Source organism: Haemaphysalis longicornis, unplaced genomic scaffold, assembly GCF_048455015.1.
Source record: "Haemaphysalis longicornis isolate Haplotype H1 unplaced genomic scaffold, Haemaphysalis longicornis Haplotype H1 scaffold_3, whole genome shotgun sequence".
Classification (NCBI taxonomy): Eukaryota; Metazoa; Arthropoda; class Arachnida; order Ixodida; family Ixodidae; genus Haemaphysalis; species Haemaphysalis longicornis.
In genome coordinates this window covers 36,987,643-37,006,789 of record NW_027526335.1, presented here as the reverse complement: position 1 = coordinate 37,006,789, position 19,147 = coordinate 36,987,643, and the positions used below count along the sequence as shown (strand labels likewise).

At 53.3% G+C, this 19,147-nt stretch overlaps 1 protein-coding gene across 1 annotated transcript in view; it reads right to left on the bottom strand.

Moving 5' to 3' along the window:
- LOC144174317 (protocadherin Fat 1-like) overlaps nucleotides 1-19,147 on the bottom strand; it is a gene marked incomplete in the record, with an annotated part of 76,683 nt that overhangs the window by 15,950 nt on the left and 41,586 nt on the right. Inside the window, 8 exon segments of the mRNA XM_077702951.1 lie at nucleotides 2,647-2,944; nucleotides 4,621-5,445; nucleotides 8,505-8,630; nucleotides 9,727-9,944; nucleotides 13,261-13,635; nucleotides 13,697-13,936; nucleotides 14,010-14,163; nucleotides 16,170-17,161. Coding sequence (XP_077559077.1) covers nucleotides 2,647-2,944; nucleotides 4,621-5,445; nucleotides 8,505-8,630; nucleotides 9,727-9,944; nucleotides 13,261-13,635; nucleotides 13,697-13,936; nucleotides 14,010-14,163; nucleotides 16,170-17,161 — 3,228 coding nt within the window.

Sequence of the window (19,147 nt, the reverse complement as noted above, 5' to 3'; positions counted from 1 at the left end):
GCGTGAAATATAGGCCCCAACAAGGTTTCTGACGGCAATGATCAACCACTGGATTACCATTCTGAAAGCAGTAAATAGTCCAGGAACATGGGCAGCTTTCTTATGGTAAAGCTGGTTTTCGACGTGATGGCGAGGAAGATCATGTTGTGTCTAAACTTAGTGGCATGGGGTGAGTTTTGATGAGTTGTGCCTAACTGAAAATGCTGTATAAAGCCAATAATTCTGTGAGTAAAATTCAATTAAAAGCCATTTAGAGCACACAAACACGACATGGTATATTAAGGGGACACTGAAGTGAATTTGTCAAACTTCCGTCGTTGTTTGCGTTGCATAGCCTGGCTCAAATAAACATGCTTTTCATCGTTTATCCGGTCGGTAAAGCAGCACCGTATTTCCGGTGCATAAGACACAGTTTTTTTCCAAACTTTTCTACACTGCACCTTATACAATGGTATATTATAAGTATTTATTTCTTTCATTGTGGCAAACTCTGATAGCACTCGCACTGATGCTGATTGAAAATCATTTTTTGAGCGCAAAAGTGCGTGGCTTTCTTAGTCCAGAATGCCACGAGGAAATGCAGCAATTTGGGTGCAAGCGATGAGGCATTCCTAGTCCTCGCACTGTGAGCTGGCCAGCTCATCGATCTTCAACAGCTCAATGCAAATGACATGCCGTAAATGCAGAGTCAACCCTGTCAAAACTAGAGCTCCATAACAAGAAATAAAATCAAAAGTTAAGAAGAGTAGAAACGAAGAAAAGAATTGCACTGCATCACGCGTATACTCACGTCACGGAGGCTGCGCAAGTGTCGAAAGGAGAAAAAAGCGAAAGATGGCGACAGCTGTGATACTGCCGACCAGTTTGGTTCTCTCTCAGGCCAGCCAGTCAAGCAAGCGTCGAGCTCATGGATCTTCCGGAGTAAACAAATGTCACGTGACACGGTTCTACCGATGGCTGCTGCTGGTGGAGGCATTCAACAATGAGAGAAAAGAGTGCTGATACTCTGAAAGCTGATATAGTGGCTCTAGAACAAACCACACGATGAAACGGAATCTGGGGCAGGTAAATTTTCATCGCAGTTGGCCTTTAATTTCACAGACTTTGCTAAACTTGATACAGTCTACAAACTAACAAACTGAGCCATAACTGCGAGCCGGCCTAGTTTGACAATATTGTGGAGATCCTGGTGTCCGCTGCCATTGCGCGGGCACTCGTTTGGTGCCGTCAGCGCGGCGCCCTCCCCCCTCTCTTCCTAAAGAGCAGCTCGCATCAGTGCCACTGCGCAGGGCCGAGCAAAAGGTTTCAAATTCCTGCCGTTGCGCCGTTGCGCGATAAAACACTGTCATGCAGCAGGCGCTCCGCCCGTGTAGTGGGGCTAACCTCACCTCAATGGCCCGTTTGAACGATTCCCAAACTGCTCTCTCGCTGGGACGCAAACGCGAGCCCTGTGATCTCCCCTGCTCGGGGAGATGCTTTCAGGACGTCGAAGGCATTGGCCGAAGCTATGTGACGCTTTATTTACCATCTGGCTGCAACTCTGTTGCGCCGGCGAAAGCCCGCCAGCCGGTGCCTTAGGCTGCTCCTGTTGTCCCTATGCTTACCTATAGTAAGGCAGTCGACGATTATGCCGTGCGGTACGTGCCTGTGAGCAAACAGACTGCATCTTCCTCGCTGCTGTGAGCCGATTTGGCCACCACAGCGATGCGTGCGCACAACGGTGCACCGCGCCCCAGATGTTGCCTTGACCGAAGAGCCCACTGGCTCTGCGCGCCGACGACGTGCAGCCTTGTGTGTGGCACCTCATTACCCTTTCACCTAAAGGAAACTACGTAACTGTACCCAATGTAACAGGGAGGTTGGCGCAGAATAAACGTCTTCTCTCCGTACCCTGGGCATATTCCTTTGTCAAACCCCCTACTCCACCTGCCCAACAGAAGCGGTGCTGAGTTGGTGCAAGTTGCAACGACGTTTCAGTATCGTGAGCGTGCTCAGCTAGCTCAAACCCACGGTGGTTCCTTGCAGCGTGTGTGCCTGCTATGCTTTGTAATGCATGGGTGATGCATCTTGTCAGGTAGAGAAACCACAAGATGTAACAAACTAAAGCCAAATTCTTCTAGGCACAAATCTTGTTGTCGCTAAGTTTTGACTGAGCGAACAAATTGCAACGACGCACCGGTGGCCAGCCGACTGATTCTGTCGGAGGGTTGGCGAGCCGCGCAGTAGCACAGTCAAGCCAAGCCTACTCGAGTAAGCGTCACACAAAACGTCATAGGAAATCGGCAAGGAGGCTGCAGAGGGTACAGCACTTCTGAAGCAATTTTTCTATTGAATAAAGTCGCGTAAACGCACTGAAAGTGGTCAAGACACGGTGTAGGGACTCCAGACTACAATTTGGGCAAGTAATCCCACAGTGTTTACAAATCACTTCAGTGTCCCTTTAAGTTATGGTGCCTGGAGGAGTTTCTGCTGAGGCAAAAATAAATGGGGAGAATGAGAGCCTGCTCCCGAGTTTTACAGAGATGCCCTCAGCACTATCCTCAACCCCGAGGGGAGGGACTTTCAGGCAGAGCCACTGTAGCACCTAAAGTAGGAGTCAAAGCAAAGTCACTCGCTTGGCAAACGAGCGGCCAGGATGCTCACCACCAAAGCCCGGTGCACAGACGCAGGCCGTGTGACGGCTGTGGCGTGGAGACACAAAGGCCAGCCCCTCGGTGGCCAGGAGCACGGGGTCCGAGGAGTCCAGCGCCAGCCGGTGACGGCACTGCCCATGAACGCAGCGCAGGGAGCCGCAGTCCTCGGGCAGCAGCAGCAGCCGCACGCCGGCCTCCTGCAGGGCCTCCGGCTGGGCCCCCAGCCGCTGGGACACTGTGGCTGCGGGAACGCCCACCACCGACACCAGGACCTCCAGCTCCTCCTCCCCCGTGGGCTGAACGCTGACCAGCTGCACAGCCCCCCTCCTGCCCTTGTACAGGTGGCACCAACCATCATGCACCTGTCTGCCCACTGACAATGTCGCGACGCATGCGGGCACTGTCAGCATTTCACAGCCGGAGACCAGCAAATAAATCTCCCCATGATGCCGTTCCTGCAAGCCCAAGCTGTTTGCCTTGATCTCTGGTCGGGCTTTGGGTGCCCTCCGCAACACCTGGTTTATCCAGCAAATTACTCGCAAAGTCTCATGGTCCCTACACGTTCCTAAAAGACCTTCTGTATTCAACTAGTACATTGGTGGGTGGCGGGAACAAAACAAAACAAAAAAACCGACGGAGCCCAGCCATGGAAGATGCATACACAAAGGAGACAGTGTTTTTTTTTAAGTGTGTACCAACAGGCCCAGCCCCAAATTCATCGACTTCGTTGAACCCTTTCCTGGGAACTTGGTCACAAGAATGCGCATGAGCAACATGTGAAGCCCCGTTGCAGAGCTCTGGCTTGATGAAGTGGACAACACAGCCCAAGTGGCCAACCAGACCTCTCGTCAATCATCATCATCCATTACCAAGCTCCTAAGACCGGCCGACATGGCTGCGCTACCAGAGACCTCCCTTGCATGACTGCACTGAGAACAAATACGCAAGCACTGCGTCAGCACTCCTGAATAGCCGATGCTGTGGGTGAATTCTGAACGGGAGAAGTGCGCAAAGCATGTGACGGCCACTGAAGAGCCAACAGTCAAGTACAATATCAGGCCTGCTTTCGTTCATAAAATATGAAGGAAATATGTTTATAATTGTATGCAGACTTTCACAGTGCAGTTTTTGTCGCAAAACATTTTCCTTGCTTTAATTTGTGTATGGTCCCTTGCACTGGCTTAGGTACATAGCAGGCCATAATCAATATTCAAAAGCAGTTTTTGCCTTATTCGTACTCCATTCATATTCGAAAATTTCAATATTCTCAAACCCCTAATATATATACCAGGGGAAGTAAAGCCTCAGGGTCATGTGCCCATGTGTGGCAAGGGGTGTGCTTATGGGAAGCACGCCTTGATACACTTTCTACAGTGCACATGTGTCCCTTCACTCCCACCGAAGGCAGCACTTATCAAATAAGTACACGAAAAAGAGCCCCGATACTTCCACAGGAATAAAATCTGCATGTCAAGGAGCCTGCAGGATCTACAGCCAAAGATGCTCAGTTGCTGAGCCGATTGACAACGTTGGAGCAGCGATCCCCATTGTAGCTACAGGAGGCTGGGCGAAAGAATGGTTCTGACAAGACGGGCAAGAAACCAAGGCTTCAATCGACCCTACAGCTGCCCTGCTGGGGGGCTAGAGCCCAGTACAGCACCTGTGTTTACCAATTGTTTACTTGAGTTACCCTTCCCTCCTGGCTCCTGACATGAGCCAACTTGAGCCCCCACTGAGAACTTGCTTACACTCCCCCCTCCATCCAAACATACCAAACCAACCACATCAGGGGTACATTTGGCACTAAGTGCCACCTCTGATAGTTGGACAACCTCGCCACAAGATTGCCTCAGCCTCAAGGGCCGCGGAAGCCACGCCCGCTACAAGGCTACGGGTCAACCCATGGTCGACCCAACCTACGTGGTGCTCTCTCTGGACACAGTTCATCGGCCTTCCATGCATGCATTCTCGCACATGCAGCACGCACCAGCAGGTCCCGGAGGCGCACGCCCAGGGCTGTGCGCAGCGCCCGGAGCAGGGCCCGCCGGTGGGTGCCGAGGAAGCGGCCGGGCGAGGTGGGGCCTAGGCGCAGGGCCGTGGCCCCCGCGAGGGCCTCCTCCGAGACGGCCACCACGTGCACCGAGACGGGCCCGTGCGCGGGGGGCGTGACGCCGTCCCAAGCGCTCACGTTGAGTTCATAGTGGCCTGCATCAAGGCCCGGCAGAGCCCGCAGGTCTCCGCTCTCCGCGTCCAGCACGAAGAGCGGCGCGTGGGGCCCCGACAGCGACAGGCGCACCCGGTCGTGGGGGTCCTCGTCTGTGGCACGCACCCGGCCCAGCAGGGCCCCCGGGAAGTCGTCGAGGAACGAGCGCACGCTCACGCTCAGGGGTTGCAGCTGGGGCTGGAAGCGGCTGGGGCCCACGGCCAGCACGGTGAGCGGCGCCTCGGCGGCCAGGGGCGGCTGGCCCCCGTCGATGGCCCGCAGGCGCAGCTGGTGCCGGGAGCGGGGCGGCAGGGGCCGTGCCAGCCGCAGCAGCTCGGGGCCGTCCAGCCGGAAGAAGGCGCCTGGGTCCCCCAGTAGCTCCACGTGAAAGGGCCCGCCCCCGGCAGCCCCGTCGGCATCACTCAGCGACCAGCGTAGCACGGCCCAGCCTGCGGGCCGGCCCTCGGGAACCGCAGCCGTGTAGTTGGCCCGGTCGAACTGGGGCGGGTACTCGTTGACGTCCACCACCTCCAGCCGCACCTGGGTCCGTGCCGACAGCGGGGGCGAGCCCCCGTCCCAGCACTCCACCTCCAGCACGTAGCGGCTCACCTGCACGCACCACCAGCCCAGGGTCAGACAGTCCCACCCTGTACAGCCCCTATCCTCCAACGCTAAGTGACACTGCATGGCCATCATGCCAATGGCTGAAATTGGCACCACGCTGTAAGTGCATGACCCAGTTTTCAAAGTACTTTTGTGCGAGGCGGATGAATGGTTACCCAGGATGTACCCTTGACCTGCGTTTATCGGTCGCCTGCCTCGGTTCACTGCAAGGAGGGCCGGGACTTTGGAGCAGATGCCGAGCCTGCGCCAACCGCCCTAATGCTCAGGGGAGTCAGCCACATGAGGTCTTTCGTCTCAATGGATGCAGACGCACGGTAAGCTGCAGGCTATTGAGAGGTGCTTCACGAGCGACAAGGGAAGAGGGCAGGAAAAAGAGGAGTCCAGGAGACCAAGTGTGGCATCAAAAAGGGATGAAAAGACAAACTTTATATTTTAATGCTGCTTTCACATTTGTCTTTGCGGCTTGTAAGTGGAAAGCAATTTAATACTTGCTTGCTCTACATCAGTTACAGCAATGCACTAGTGTTAAAAATGAACCAGATCATACAACATAGCAATAAAGCATTTTGCAGTGAGGGAAAGTCTCGTCATATGGATCATCTATCGCCTACAGGTGCTCATTTTGGAACGAACAGATCTGAAAACTCGGTTTTGAAGCCAGAAGATATGATATAACACTATTAGAAATTAGAAATACAGCTAGCAGGAGAATGTTGCGTATGGTAGCAAAAGTGTAGGTCATCTTCCTCTAAAATGCATCCCCATAGAACATATCAATATCTGACATCTTGCTTGTCGTCTTCAATTAAATTAGTATGCTGTCACAATCCTATGAAGCCTTCTCCACATTTTCGCATGATGGCCAGCCCCAAAGAAGTGTGATTTCGACACCTGAAAGTATAGAACTGGACGCGAGTAGCGAAGAAGGTGGCAAAAGATGCTTCAGAGAGCGACTACTGAGATGATTGGTTGCAGATAGCTACCATACCTACCAAGATGATAGGTTGCAGATAGCTACTCCTTTCTGGCCTGTGCCAGGGCTGTGCCTTGATTCTCATTCCGTTAGACAGGGCACCCAAAAGGAAAGTGCACTCGTGATAAGATGGAGCGGTGAGGCTCCGACTGAACACTAAAACTATTGTATTTATTGCTGTAGACACTAAGCGGAAAGATAACAATGACGGCAAGTGACAACGCACGCATCACGGGGCGGCATTCAATGTGGCAAAGCTGCGTTTCTGGGAAAAGCTTGTGCATTACCCGTGCCAGCCCACACCCCAAGTTAGCTTCCAAGCCCCCTGAAACCACATCGCCACAAGAAAAAGCAAAAAATTGTGACAAGCGACAAAGAGCGGTAGTTTTTCAGTACGCTGGAGCGCGCCACGTCACGTCACGGGTGACACTACCAGGTAGTAAGAAACAAGACAGGAGGGGAAGCTCCGCTTCCTTGAACGGTTCGATAGCACCCCAACCACTTGGTGCAAGTTAAGCTCGTGGCAACTGTTGTGGGAGAAGAAACTTTGCTGACGCCGCAATTAGCATTCTGCTGCGCAGCCAATGTGGCCACGATTATCTCGTGCATCGGTGTCACTATTGTTGCCTTTGTTGTTGCAGCTCCGAAGCTTAATGGTCCTTAGTCTTTGTCATAACATTATCTGATCGCTTGCCTGCACCAACCACAATGGGCATTTCACCTCCCATACAATCAAATCTCGTTATTACAAAGTTGAATGGGAGCCATACCTATTTCATTATATCCATCATTTCGTTATATCAAATATAACAGTTTATGGCAATGCATGCTCAGTTGGGTTCACAACTATAAGCATGCAAAAAGGAGATCAGATCACAGCCCACTGTACCACTAGGTGACCATGCATGTGACGGAAATTTAATAAAAAACAAATACATTGCTAGCTCAATACGCACATGGCCTATTTTGTTGTCTGCTAGATGTAGCTGGAACAAAGTCCGTGATGCTCCTTTGTTTCGGACATCGCAAGCGAAAGACTTCCTTTTAGCGGTAGCTACTGCGCTGATGCCATTTTCCCTATTGCCATGTGTGCTGAAAAAACAACGTGGAAGATCAACTGCACCGAGTGCCTGCGACAACGGTGGGACATTGAATGTTTGTGCATTGGAGCCCAGCATCTTCGTCGTCGCTTGTGTCTGCTTGTCCGGTGACATCTGCGACAATAGTATCATCCGTTGGCTGCTCCGTGGTGACCGTGTCGGCATCAACATTGAAACCACAAAAAAGTCATCCGTTGCAACAACACCGGTGTCACCAAGTGCCTTCCACAACGCTTCGGTTTCAGCCACTCAACTGATCTCTGTCGTCATCAAAAAACATGCGCAATGTGCAGATGCACAAACAACCCTTGACTAACTTCACTGCACAGGGAGCCTAAAAAACCGGTTCTTGTAAGAGAAAAACCACCTTGCGCCACTTCTTATTGCTGTTACATGGCCCGCATGCCACTCAGCTGTGCGAGAGATTTAAAACAGCCACGATGAACAAGTGTCGCACTCTGAAATAATCCTTGCACTGTGGTCGTATTTTTTTTTTTTTTTTTTGGAAGGGGCGGGGGGTAGAAGGGGGAGAAGGGGGAGAGACAACTACATTTCGTTGTATCCATTGACAGGTAAATTTTACTTCATTACTAGGTATGAAATGCATGCTTCTCTATGGAGATTTTAAGGGGAATTTCATTTACTTTGTTATATCTGCTATTTTGTTATATCTCGTTATGTTATAACAAGGTTTGAGTGTACATGCTCCTGCTCCTTGGCCCCTCTGCTCCCTACGCAAGCCAGCTGGCATTGAGTGCACATTTTGAGGTACCGCTTGGGAGTAGCTTCGGTGAAATATTGCCTTTTGGGGCAGAATGGCGCAAGAAAAGCGGATGGGTGCAGCGTGGAGCCACTGGTGCAGCACCTCCACCCCTGCATATGGGTGCTGGGCACCCCTTAGGTTGGCCTACGAGGCAGGCCCAGACTGAGCTGAAGCTATGCGGGGGAGACTGGAGGAGGGCGGGACTTGCCGTCTCATGGTCCAGGGCACCGGCCACGCTGAGCTGGCCTGTGGTCGGGTGCAGGGCAAAGGGGCCCCCCGGCGGCAGCAGGCTGTAGCGCAGCTCCCCGCCACTGTCTGCATCGCTCGCCTGCACCTGCACGGGTGCATGCACCACTCAGAGAGGGGCACTCTCCCTTTGGGGGGCAGCTGCACAATGGCCGCACACCGCGCTAGAGTCCCTTTATCGGTCGCCCCAACCACTAGCACTGCTTCGGCTGGGACAAAATTCGCAAGCAGATGCAATTTCGGGGCGCACCTTCCCAAAGAAAAAAAGAAAAAGTGCTGAGCATTATAATCGAGCACTTATTCCTCAGACCCACCCCTTATAAACGCAATCTAAATCCGGTGTACAGCCAATGCATTGGTTGCGCCCCTGCCTGTGTGCACCAGATATTGACAGCCCGCAGTGCGGGCAGGATCCTCCCACATTGAAAATGGGTTGGCATGCCGTAAAACAAGAGTGCCCATTATACCTGCCCTTGTTTGGAAGCAATTTTGTGCTCAGAATTGGTAAAGGCAAGCTTCGGCTGATGCAGATTAGACATAGACATAGGCCGTTAGACATAGGCCGTTAGACATAGGCCGCACAGCGGTCGTCGCAGTTATGGCCGCTGCCATGGGGATGCATGGCAGTAGTGTGTACTGCTTCTGGCGCTTGCAATGATGTGCGAGTACACGGTTAATCACGGGCTCATGTGTCAGGGCAATAAGGAGAATGTGTATAACTCATTACTTGCGCAAATATATGGTGCTTCTCAAGAATATTCAGCCATTCAGGAACTTTATGAAGTAAGCCTTCTTGAAAGTGAATTCGCTTCCAATTAGGAAAATATTCGATTCGTATTAGAAGCTTTCAGTATTCAGACACCCCTAAAGCATGAACCGCATGGAGCGTTTTCTGCTCGCGAAAATGCGCTTTGCCCGCCACAGGTGTGCTGGCGCTGCCGCGGAACCATTTGCACGCTGCGCGCGGCACGGCTGGCGGTGGCTTCGGCCGCGAAGTGGTGTTGGGAGCTCAAGTGACCACTTCTAAGCGCTCTCTAAAATGTCGCTCAAGGCACATATGAAGTTTCTTGTGCGGTAAAGGAGCTCATAATGTGGGAGAAAACAGTACTATAAAACATCAGTCTATTGACAAATAAAATACGGCACTGCCTCGGAGCAGCTCTGAGCCGCAAGGCCCAACAGACCTGGAGCAGGGGGTGCCCCGGGGTGGCGTCCTCGCGCACGGTGGCGCTGTACGGGCTGCCCCCGAAGACGGGCGCGTTGTCGTTGGCGTCCAGCACGGTCACGTTGAGCCAGGCGCGCGCACTCAGCGGGGGTTCGGGCGCCTCGTCCCGGGCCTCCACGGCCAGCTGGTAGCTCCGCACCTGCTCGTAGTCCAGAGGCCCCGACACGCGCAGCATGCCTGCACAGCCCCAGGGCAACACTGGTGAACCACATCCACTGCCTCCTCCGGTGGCATCTTCCAGGTGCTCACAACAGTTCCCCAATCATTTCTGCAGCAGCAAGAACTGCCTTTCAGCACTACTACGTCATGCAGGAGAGCCCACACATAACGAACCTGACTGCTGATATTATGACGTTATTATGGTAACTTTAAAAATAAAGTTTCTGATCAAAGACCCACGTGCCCCCTTAAAGGAGCCATGAAGAGAAAACACAAGTTTGGTTCATTCAAAAGATTGCCTCGTTAGAATCTTACTGACACCACTTTTAACATAAACTTCGCTCAAATAAGATGCATAATTAGGAAAAAAGGGAATGGCCATGCGACCCACCAGCTCATTTCCCGCAACAGAACCTATGATGTCGCATGTGACAGCTCTGCAATTGGCGCAGAGCGGCAAAAGCAAACGCAAATTAGGCAGAGCTTATAAGCTTGCTGAACGAGCTATTTGCGCTTAAATTTAGGGCACATTCTTTTGAAAGCCCTAAGAAAGCACACGTAAGCATAGAAGTACCGATGCGTATGCTGCTGTTGGTACTGCGCGCACTATGCTTGGTTTAGCTGCACAGGACTGCGGGGCTTTTGGGTTGTTTCAGACGACATTGGCCGATTGACGCAAGCGACGACGTCTTACATGACCGTATTTGTTGAGCGAGCACCATGTTTCACGAAACGATTGTCTCTATGAACAAAACAAGCCAGGTACAAATACGTTCACAAACCAACCAAAGGCAGAAAACGGCTTGCCGCGATGTGGTGGCGCCATCTAGGTTCACTAACGGTAAACAAGGCCCTGTGATGTCATTGCAGACACGAAAACGCACGATTTTGCGGGAAAATCAAAATTTTAACTTAAATTAATTAGTTTCTCAGTGATTAAAACATCGTTTGCATTCGGACAAGTGCTGGGGGCACTTTAAAACACAAACTTGTGTTTTGTCTTCATGGCTCCTTTAACATATTGCTTGATAAACCAAAAGGCTTTAATTAAGTTAAGTCACTAAGGATGCTGCAGTGCCAAGTGGTGTCATAAGCCTTTAAGAGGACAACAGATACTGTAAAGCAATCCTGTTTATGAAGAAGGGCATCTTTTATGTAGTATTCTAAGGCAACAAGTCGATCATTTGTAGATCAACCCACCCTGAAGCCTGCCTGGAAGCTCTCAAGAAGACCATTGTATTCTAGAAAGTCTCTTACCTATCATCTTCTCGAGAAGCTTCTTAATCAACTCTTATTTATCAACTTCTCAAGTGCAATGGGGTGATAACTTATACGGGAAGTTGTGTCCTACTCTCCTCCTTTAGAAAAGCAACAACTATAGCCTCCCTCCAAAACATGAGAAGGCACTCAGAAAGAGAAAACCCAGTTATAGGAAGTGTCTGATTTGTTGTTGCGTAGGGATATCTTTTTAGCAGACACTTTGTGTTTCATAAACGTGTTTGATAAAAGGGATAATTGATATAAGGGATAAAAGCCCGCCCCGGGCCCGTAACAGCTAGCCTGGGCTGGGCCCGGGCCTCCTAGTAAGTGAGCCAAATTTGGGCAACCCTGTTGTCTCAAGCCCGGTAATTTATTTCTAAGCCTACGTACGGTAGGGCCACATTTGCAAGACCAGGCCTGGGCTTAGACACTGACGAAAATTTGTTTATTATATTCTGTTGAGTGCCCTTCACAGCAGGTAATCAGTCGAAGCACCCAGTGTACACAGAACTCATGGACTGAAATGCAAAAATTTAGGATTAAGCAGTGCCCATACTTTATATTCCAATGTATTCAGTTCAAGTCACATCAGCGTAATAATAGCCCGTATTCTTACACCAGAACCACCATCGCCTTAGTCGACCAGACTCTCAGCAACATTGCGTGGTTGTCTCTGGCGCAAGTTACTACACTGAAATTTTTTGGCGGTGCGTTTCAATGCACTACACGGCTGTTTCTCTAGCACGCGAGTTCGATTCCCGGCCAGGGCAGCGGCATTTTGCTGGGTTTGACAGACGTGTAAAAAAAACGTGCACATAGACAAGGTGCAGAGCTCCAGGTCATCTGAATGAATCTGAAAAATCATGGTAGTGCGAGCTTGTTGGTGCACACTTAACATTTGAACAACAACACTTAAACGGGAGGAAAGATTGATATGACGGGGCCCCATCCTGTCAATCTTTCCTCCCGTTTAAGCACTGTTGTTCAAATGTTATGAATGAATCTGTACTCCGCAACGGCGTTCCTTGTAATCATACCTTTGGTATGCTACACCCCAAAATATAAAATCTTGATGTAGTGCATGAAATTCCTTTAAAATAAGATGCGTTAGTATTGGTCATAGCAAAAAAAGTCTTTAAAACAATACGAACGACTAACGTCAAGAAGCGCATTGAAGCAAACCCGGAGCAGTCTTTTTAAAGCTATTTTCTACACTTCACATCAGAAATATTACGGGCCAGGCTGGTGGCTTCAAGCCTGAGTCCGCCCCGGGCCTACGGCATTGCGCCCGGGCCTGCCTGTAAATGCTTCGCGCTGAGCCCGGCCGTTCGGGGTAGCCAAAGGCCCACACAGTGCTTTAAAATCTGGTTGATAAAATTTGGCACCAACCAACAATCACATAACAGGTCACAGCTGCTCTACGTACTTCGCCCCTGCTTTGTCCCGCCCAACGATGCTGCCGGCTGGGGGAGAAGAGAAGCTTGATGAGACTGCAGCGCCACGGGCTACACGGGCAGGCGGTGGTTCCGCGCAGTGCTGCCAAGTTCTACAACTATTCAAGTACAGCTATTCAAGTAATGTTGCTCATGGGTGCCACATAAATATTGTAAATAGATTGTTCATCAGCTACCATGGTTCTTGTCACACAAGTGTCAGGCTGCCACGTAACAATATTCCTCAACTTAGCATACCTGTTTGCGAACTGGCCTGGTACGTGATTTTGTTAAATTTGAATGAAGCAAGATCCCCTGAACCGTAACCAAACTGATATACTTTTCAGTTGGACTAATGCTGGTTTTTAGTAAACATCCTTGACATTTCTCAGGGCCGTAAACTTGAGTGATGGAATTTTGCATGGGAAGAAATCTCAGTGACACTTTGGAAACTCCCCTCAATGTGCCCCCAAGGACCCCAAGCATGGCTCTGCACGGCCTGCTCCAGAGTGTGCGAGAGTGGCAAAGCATGCACTGCACCAATCCACGCTGCACGCGTCTTTGTCGTGCGCCCTCCCTGCAGCTTTGTCCCAGTGAATAGCGAGTGCCCCCACATCCTTTTCCACAGCAGCAGCGCCAACCTGTGGTGGGCTCGATGCTGAAGTGTGCCCGCTCGTTGCCGGCCACCAGGGCGTAGCTGATGTGGGCACTGGGGTCACGGCTGAGCGCGCGCAGGCCCGCGTCGACGGGAGATCCCAGGGGGGCCGCCTCCGAGACGACCACGGAGTAGGCCTGCTGGGTGAACTCGGGCGCACCGCCACCACTCTGCACCAGCAGCGTGAGGGGCACACGGGCCGCCAGCGGGGGCGTCCCCGCGTCCCGGGCCTCCACCGCCAGCTCAAAGCGCTGGCCCCGCTCCAGGGGCCGCTCCAGCCGCACCAGCCCCGATTGGCCGTCCACGCTGAAACAGCCGCCAGCGTCCCCCAGCAGCGAGTAGCGCAGCCGCCGGTTGTGCCCTGCAGCGAAGGAACCTCCATCAGCACAGGCAGGGGGGAGCCGGCAGGAGGGGCAGCTCACCTAGGTCCCGGTCGGTGGCGTGCGGCTGGGCGACGAGGCGGCCCACGAGTGAGTCCTCCGGCACGGCCACCCGGTAGGCGTCCTGGTCAAAGACGGGCGGGTTGTCGTTGACGTCACTCACCAGGAGTTCCACGCTGGCGTTGCACTGCCACTCCCAGCGGGACACGTCCCGCACGTGCGCCACCAGCAAGTACCGGTCCTGCTGCTCCCGGTCCAGCGGCCGCACCGTGCGCAGCACGCCTGCACGGCACACCCCCCCTCTGGGCATCCAGCACCTGCACGCATCCCCCTGGCGACCAGGCCCCCTCCTCACCGCTGCCAGCGTCCAGGGCAAAGTCCTCGCTCCCCACACCCGACAAGTAGAAGTCCAGCTGGGCGTTAGGGCCCTCGTCCGCGTCAGCAGCCTCCACCGTCAGAACAGGAGTGCCCACAGCAATGCCCTCCGACACCAGCTCCGTGTACTGGGGCTGCGCACAGAGGAGGCATGTGACCACAAAACTTCCTCCACTGGCACCTGAAAAACCCCACTTTGGACTCCTTCAGAAGGAACGCCTCAATGAGGCACACTCCCTTATCATGGTAAATACACACAGAGCATGCACTTTTCCAATGGGACACTTCAGTCTCTGCTGCTTGCCTGCGCAAGGGCTCAATCTTCGGACCGAGCAACCATTCCGCAAGCAGGCCCTTCGGCGTCTACGAGTTCAGCGTGCGCTACTGGAGACGGCCGCATGAGCAACTGGGCGACCAACACAAGGCGCTAAGTTAAAGGAGCTGCGAGATGTCTGTGATTCCAGCTAGCTTAACTTCCATGATCCAGCCTTTGAACATGCCTTTGAACAAGCCATTCAAAGATAACGTTCGAAGGCTGTATGCAGAGTGTATTGCGAGCACGCTCCGACGCCGGCCGGCAAGATAAGGAGACCGTCGGTGGAGATGCTGGGCAGCTGGATATCAGAATCGTGGGGAATGATCACTGCAGACATTGTCGTCAAGAGTTTCAAGAAGACGGGCACATTGAATGCCCTGGATGCAACTGAAGACCACTCGGTACGGGATGGAGACAAGGCCTCTGAAGGCGACGTAGAATCTGGAGGTCACGACGAGGCAACGGCCAGCGATTGTAGCAGCACTGACTTGGACTAGGACTGTTCCCATTTGGGTAACCAACTACCAAGCGCGGGATGGTAAAGGTGGGCGGCGGCTGGCCACAACGAATAAAGCTGCTTTGTGCATCATGCGTATGTCGACCCTGTACTTTTTTTACGACAGTAAGTCCTGCTTGGAAATGGCTTGGTTGTGTATAATACCTATTTAAATCTCATTCAGGCTCGTTTTCACCCCTCAAAAACTTTTTCCCGGCAGAATTATCGCATGCCCTAACTTCACATTGATTTTTCTGGAAAGAAAGTGCGAGGATTACGCAAGTAAATACGTAATTCAGGATTTAGAAAAAGGAAAATGTACATACGCACCTATACATAATCACATGCGGCAATTATAATGCCCCCCTCGCTTGCAAATGCCCAGGGGGGAGACCAGTGCATCATGGAAGCCCGTGCAGTTATTAGGGGTGGCGATATGTGGCTGCAAGTGTAGGGCAGCAGCAGGCAGGTCCTGGCAGCTGGGGCAGTCACACAGCCTTGCGACCCACTGTCGGGTATGTCCGGTGTGCCTGCCCCGATGTTAACACGGCTTCTCATCATAATCTCCTTCCACAGTGCCAAACTCGGGAAGCGGGCTTTTGGCGACTGTTCGTGGCGTCTGTGGACAAAGCCAGTGAAGAGCACTCACTTAAGCTCTGCGTCAAAAACAGCGGTTTTTTTTCTTCCATCATCTCGAGGGTAAGTACGATCTGTTTATCTTTCCAGCAAAGCTCTGCCCATTCCTCTTGCACAACCACAGTGACGGTTGTTTCGGAACTATTAGGGAGCATTCGTGGTTCTCGAGCCAAACCTGCAAGGCCACGCACCGCAGCAAGTCCTCCTCCCTGGCCCACCGGTTGCACACATGGCCAGTCTTGCCTGCTCCAGCTGCACCAGGAGATCCTTGGAACGCTGGCACAGCTGCTGCTGAAAGGCTATCCATCAAGACCTGACAGCATTTATCAGATCAGTCTCCACTTTCATCAAACTGCCTTGCAAGAGGCCCAATTCAGGCTTGAACAACCTCCATCATCTGGTGTGACGTGGTCAGGAAGGACGCCGGTTCCTGTACTTAATAAGGCTTACAGGAGTCAATTTGTGCTCCGCTATGAGAAAGAACATTCACCAGAGCAGCGGTCACATTCAGCAATATACACAGTCAAGAGACCGTGGATTGGCCCACATGCACTTAACTCAGAGCACAGCCCTTGGCAGACACACACCATCAGATTGGAACACAACATGGCTGGCAGCGGCCAGAGGCCAGCAGGACTAAACAGACGCCCCACTTCCAGCGTAAGGTAAAACACAGTGACCGTGGGGCCCACCTTAAGGCAGACGGGTGGACTGTCATTGGCGTCCAGCAGGCGGACATCCAGCCGGGCAGAGGCCACGTGCAGGCCGTCCGTGGCGGCGATGGTGAGCTCGTAGGACGGCCGGGCCTCCCGGTCCAGAGCCCGCTGCACAAGAACATCCCCACTGGGGCCCACCGCAAACTGCTGGCCCGGGTCACCCGCCAGCAGGTAGTAGCGCACGGGGGCGGGCTCCTGGTCGGCGTCGGCCAGTCCAAGGCGGGCCACCACGGTGCCTGCCACAGCATCCTCGGCCACCTGTGCGGCAGCAGGCTCCAGGACAGGTGGGTTGTCGTTGACGTCCAGCACGCGCACGTGCACCCAGGTGGTTGAGGAGCGCAGGCCCTCATCGCGCACCCGCACCGAGAAGTTGTAGGAAGGCACTGCCTCACGGTCCAGTGCCACCCGGGTCGTGACGGCCCCACTCAGCGGGTCAATGTCAAAGATGTCCGCCGCAGGGTCCGCCTCCTCAAAGAATTCGTACGTGAGCCGGCGGCCCGCAATGTCCGGGTCGTGCGCCGCCAGCCGCACCACCAGGCAGCCCGCAGGCTCGTTCTCGGCCACCGCCGCCTCATAGGCGGGGGCCTCAAACTCCGGCTCGCAGTCGTTATCGTCCATCACGTGCACCGTCACATCGTGGGCCGTGGCCAGGCCACCGGCCGCCCGTGCGCGCAGGATCAGCCGGTGCGATGCCTGCCTCTCCCGGTCCAAGGGTGCTGCCACCACGAGCCGCCCCGCCGCGTCCACGCTGAAGGGCGCCGCGGGGGGCCCCTCCACGGCCACGCCCGGCCCCAGCGCCAGCACGGGGCTGCCCAGGGGCGCCCCCTCTCGAACAAACAGGTCCCGCACAGCTGGCAGCCGCGGCGGCAGTGGTCCCTCCGACACAGCAGCCACCGTCACTGCTGCCAGGGCCCCCACCCAAGGGCCCCCGTCGCTGGCTCGCACAAAGAACTGGAACACGCCGGGCCCTGCAGAGAGCCCCGCTGCAGTCTGCATGCAGGCCAGCTGCCCTGAGCAGCAGCAAGGGAGGCACGGCTCGCGCCTCGGTCAAGGGTGGGGCACCCTTCGTGCAGAGCCTTGCCTGTTTAGGCTCTAACACCGCTGAGTCGTGTCACAGTGACTGTGCAGCCGTATGGCTCCCCACCGCTTTTTTCCTCGAGTGGAGATGGTGGCGGTTTGGAGAGAAAGCGGTGACAGACAGACGCCCCAACGTAGAGCATTACGACGTCTGCATGAGGGGACCCACCCCAGCTCATGCCTCCTGTGCAAAGGTGGCATGCAATGTCACCAATGCCGGGTGGCAGCCAGCGTAGGCGCGTAAGGAACCGGCGTACTCCGGCGTACGCCGAATGCATTGGTACGCGCTTGTTACGCCCAAGTCAGAGCGCGCCAGACATCAAAGCAAACTTTCGGGCGTACGGTGTTGACGTACACCTCTGGCGGTGATGTTATCGGCAGTCAAGTCGCATAACAAGACAGTGAATTGATAAATAAGCTAACTTCACTATTCATTATGCGATAAAACGAAGTAATTTGTAAAATACGGTGACCAAACAACCGGACAAAACACGCGAAGCAACGAGCAACTATGGGAGCAAGGCAGTTTTATGCCAAATGTAGCGGAAGGGTTTTGTGCCTGCCAAGTATGCATACTAATCCTTAACGTTTTTTAATGTGCCAAGAACTGTTTTAGTTGTTTCTGTATTAAATATACGTATTTTTGTGAGAATAGGCATTATTTGCTTTATTTGAGTTAAAATGTAGTTGAACTGGTCGGCACAAAGCTGAGTCCGAAGTAGTCGAGCCACACTGCGCGGCGCATTGGTTTACGCACGCGTTGCGGCGATATGTGGTTACTCGCCCTCGCCGACGTCGTCGGCCGGCATAAAGGCAGCGGCGTATGCCGCCGCAGGCATACATTGTTGCGCGAGTACGTCGGTTTTACGCGAGCATGTGGTTGGGCCTTTAGAGGTATCTTTCTCTGATACAGAGTGAACTTTCACTACGACTGCTCGGAACAACCAAGCCATGCACAGGAGCTTGCTTCTCACATGCCTGCTTGGTGCAAACGCCCAGAGGGAACCAAAAGGGCATCGCGATAGAAACGGGCGCTGAAAAGGACAACAAACCAGGCAAAACGGGTGAGGACTGGACGTGTTTACGACAGCACCACAGCTTGTTAGCAGGTTATTCACACACCTGGCCTTGCACTGTAACGAGTGCAAGGAGGGCGGCTGTAACGGGGCACCCCCTATGCACTCATAATAAGAAAACTGGAAAGTGTTTGAAGCTCAAGCGTTGACTACGGCGACACTGTTTCACAGAACTAAAGGAGCGCATTGAAGGAGCCACTGATCATAGCACAAACGCATGTAACCAGGTAATTGCCTACCGCAGACAAGCAGCCATATTAGTTCTTTTTATCACGCTCAGCAGGTGTCTCGTATCGTGCGGAACGTGAACGAGCACCTGACGGGAAAGCGGCATCCACACAAGGCACTCACTTGGCCGCCAGGGCTAACTGTGTTTGAACTCGGGGCAAGTGCTTGGCATCAGGATGGACACCCTGGCCACCTGGACAAGACGGGAATGGGGCCGACAACAGGCCTATTTTTCCCAGGCAGGTCGGACCCCAAGGGTGCTGCTGGTGGAACGGGCAGCTGTGGTGCCTTCACGCAGTGCAACCACGCACGGCGCTGCTGCGCTTGCGGACGCAGGTGGTCCCAGCATGCCGCCGCTAGTGAGGGCGTGGGGTGCATACTACAGTCTAATCCCGCTACAACGAAGTCCGCTTCAACGAAATTTCCGCTTCAACGAAATATTTCCAAGTCCCTATCAGCTAATCAGCTAGCCATAGAAGTCCATGCAACAAAGTTCTCGCCACAACGAACCATTTGTCTGGCTTGCTTTCGCTTCAACGAAATTTTTGATGATTTGGGCTGGGTTTGAACAAT